Source organism: Schistocerca cancellata, chromosome 7, assembly GCF_023864275.1.
Source record: "Schistocerca cancellata isolate TAMUIC-IGC-003103 chromosome 7, iqSchCanc2.1, whole genome shotgun sequence".
NCBI lineage: Eukaryota > Metazoa > Arthropoda > Insecta > Orthoptera > Acrididae > Schistocerca > Schistocerca cancellata.
In genome coordinates this window covers 359,916,658-359,920,135 of record NC_064632.1, presented here as the reverse complement: position 1 = coordinate 359,920,135, position 3,478 = coordinate 359,916,658, and the positions used below count along the sequence as shown (strand labels likewise).

The 3,478-nt window shown below is 35.9% G+C and overlaps 1 protein-coding gene across 1 annotated transcript; it reads right to left on the bottom strand.

Moving 5' to 3' along the window:
• Nucleotides 1–200: 200 nt before the first annotated feature.
• LOC126092149 (death-associated protein 1) lies at nt 201–2,069 on the bottom strand. The gene is made up of 3 exons (XM_049907618.1): nt 1,905–2,069; nt 1,688–1,811; nt 201–1,216 (listed from the first exon to the last, which is right to left on the bottom strand). Exons 1-3 carry the CDS (start codon nt 1,951–1,953, stop codon nt 1,057–1,059), a joined length of 333 nt encoding a protein of 110 aa, XP_049763575.1. The 5' UTR covers nt 1,954–2,069; the 3' UTR covers nt 201–1,056.
• Between the last annotated feature and the right edge of the window lie 1,409 nt (nt 2,070–3,478).

Sequence of the window (3,478 nt, the reverse complement as noted above, 5' to 3'; positions counted from 1 at the left end):
GAGTATTTGCTTTATATAGCTCCTAAAATAGTAAAGCACTTTACAAAAAGTATAGTTATAATTAGATGTCTCCATGAACTTTCTGTTTGTGGTTTCTTCTCACATCTTCGCATAAGAAAGAAATCTAATAAGTTTTCTGTTTATCCGCACCAAACACATGGCACAGAACACTACTTTGATTATGGAGCATAGTACACAAATTATCTTAGTGTCTCAAGACACTTTTATTCAAATGTACAGCCAAGACAAAATACCAAATTCTTAAACATTTTACCATGTGTGCATAAAGCAATCATCACATGGTGATGATTTTCAGTTTGAAAAGCTGTTAGATGTATTGTGTTCAAAAATTTTCGTCCATATAACAAACAATTACAAAATCTTAACAAAAATATTGTTAACATATTTATTCCAACAGTATTAATACCCAATCACCTTGCTATTTTAAGCGCATACCTGCGTACAATAGTAAAATCACTGTCTCAAAATGTGAATTACATCAACAACAACAGGAATTAAATTGCTGAACTCATCTGTTTCTCATAAGTGGATACATTTTCTTGATATATGCTACCATTATCATTTAATATTATAAAGACCAAAAATTATTTTCCATTATTACAAAAAACAACAATTCTTGTTATTCCTTAGTTAACACTAATAACCTCACTCAGAAATATTTATTAAATGCTACTACAAATAATTTACTCTCACTACATCAAAAATAACTGAAACAGAGCTGATACTTCAAAAGAATAGATGTTGTCTTAATATGTGTAAAATGCATACAATTATGGTCCCACAGATCCACAGCTAACACATAAATGCATCCGTACCTATTCTTTCAGGTACTTATCAGTCTTTCAGAGTAACAGAAGATTTGCAAGACACTGACATGGAAAAAATTAGTGTCTTCAGGAAAAGATATGCCCAATACCTCAATGTGACAAAATACGAGAAAAAAATGCTTTAAAGAATGTTCCAAATCTGGCAAGACACCATGGAGAATTATTGACTTTAGTAAAAACAGTAGTTAACCCATATGTCCTGAGCAGCCTACTTACGAGGCTGATGTATTATGTTTGGCTTATTGGATGGAGTATGGCGTGGATCATGTGTTGGCACTGGTTTCTCATGAAAACTCTGCACTGCCTCGGTGGGAAAATCAGCATGGCCTCTCACTGGTGCTCCCGATATTGTCAAAGATTTTGGAGGACTGAAACAAGAGACACATCATCTGCACAGATTTTAACAACACTGGTATTCCACTGACTACTAGCCTACTTAGAGGATACTAATGCATATGCAACTTTCTCTTTTATCAACATTATCAAGGGCACTTCTTTCAATAACTGATTCAATTTTAATGATAACCTAATTACTGTCACACAGACCACTGTAACTTAGTTCTCAAAATATACTTTTCTAAGCAATCATATCCCTAAGCGATCTTGCTTGTTGTGTACATGCATCTAATAAGAGAACCACGACTTTCACCCTTTCTGACTTTTTTTTTTTTTTTTTTGCGTTGTGGCAGTGCTATGCTACAATCTATAGCAAATATAATAAACGACTTTGAAATCAACAGTTCAAAAGTTCTCACGTAATTAATAAAGCCAAACCTCTGCATACAAACACAGCACTGTAGGCCACCTTCATACTGCGCAATAAACTTGCTTCAACGTACCTTGTAGAAACTTTCAAAGCCGAATTCCCTTCGGATTCTGAAAAATCTTTGTCTTTCGTGGACTTGGTTTCCTTTTCTTCCTTTGGAGACTTGTGCTGCGTAATTCGCATCCCTCCAGCTTTCACTGAAAGAATGGAAACATACGTTCGTGTCCATTGTAAAGTAAACAATCAATCAATCAACAGTCAACAAAAACAAACAATTGTTTTAAACTCACCAGCCGGAGGATGACCTGCTTTCAATTCAGATTCTTCCGATGAAGACATTGTTTATTTAACTGCGTATCAAATCCGCACTGCTTCCTCCACACTCCCAAACAGCGTCACAGACACTCGCCTGATGCGATATTTCTGTTGACGTGGTTCTCTGCGCCTCCTGGAGCGTTCAAGGACATTAATGTTTTGTACGCAGTGAATATCGGTGACTTTATGCCGATGACGAAGGAGAACTTAATGGATACAAATAACAATAGAACTAAAGAATGTACAAACAGAACAAAATAAATAATTAAATATTAATGGTCTGCGATCACGACCATTATTGCTATGATTCATAAATACATAATCAGTAATTTCAGTTTACGCTTTTCTTTAAAATTGGTTGTTTATTTACTTATTTCACAGCGTATGTATCGGACAAATGTTGCTATTAAAGGCCGATTCACATGCACAGATCTGCCTGCCCAGAAGCTTGCGCAAGCATGCGTTCATACGACGCTGTTCAGCTCAGAATACTAACTGATGATGTAGGAAATTTTGCTGCGATCTTCGTTTTCAGCTAGCCTTAAATATGTTTATAAAGCAAAAGAGGCAGAATATAAAAAGGCCTAGACAAAGAGACGGTAATTTTCACACATTAATTTGAATAAAAATCAATCTTAATTGCAAGACTGATTATTGTTTCTAATCATCTTATCATATCGATGATTTTCCCAGTAATGTTTCCAAAAAATATTAACGTATTAATTTATTTTGCGAATTACACTGCAAGACGAACTACTGACGAAATTATTTGCGAATAGACCTGAGGACATATAAATATCCATTGACGTTCATAACTCCTCATGTAATAGGACAGAGTACATGTATGATGAGAATAATTTTGCCTTATGAATACTGATGTCAAATTTGCGATTCCTTGCAAACAAGCTTTGAGTGAAACACTACCTGACACATGAGAAGCTATATAACAGCTCTGAGAAAGCGTTTCGTAAAGTATCACAATGATGCAATATATCTACATCATACTCCGCAAGCCACCTAATGGTGCATGGTGGATTGTCACAAGTTACAGTCACCATTTTTATATTTTTAGGCGAACTTTGAACTCCATATATTCTTTACTTTGTTTCTGAAAATATGGAAATCGTGTGTAGCTAGGTGTTAATCTAAGAAAAGAGAATGATTTAAAAGCCTGAATTACAGTGGTTTTTAAGAGGGTCAGACCTAGAATTGATTTATGGTTGCTTACATGTCGCCATTCGTCATACAAAATATTTAAAATACACTGTACATCAGGTTACCCCCCGCCCCCTGCAAATTCTCGTAAGGGCGCCCTTGAAGCAACTTGTTATAAACTTCTAAGGTCTTATGGAACCAAACTGCTGAAGTTATCGGTCCCTAAGCTTATACACTACTTAATCCAACTTAAACTAACTTACACTAAGGACAACATGCACACCCATGCCTGAGAGAGGACTCGAACCTCTGATGGGGGGAGCCATGCAGACCATCACAAGGTGCCCAAGACCACTTGGCTACCCTGAACAGCTCTAGACATTAATTCATAGTC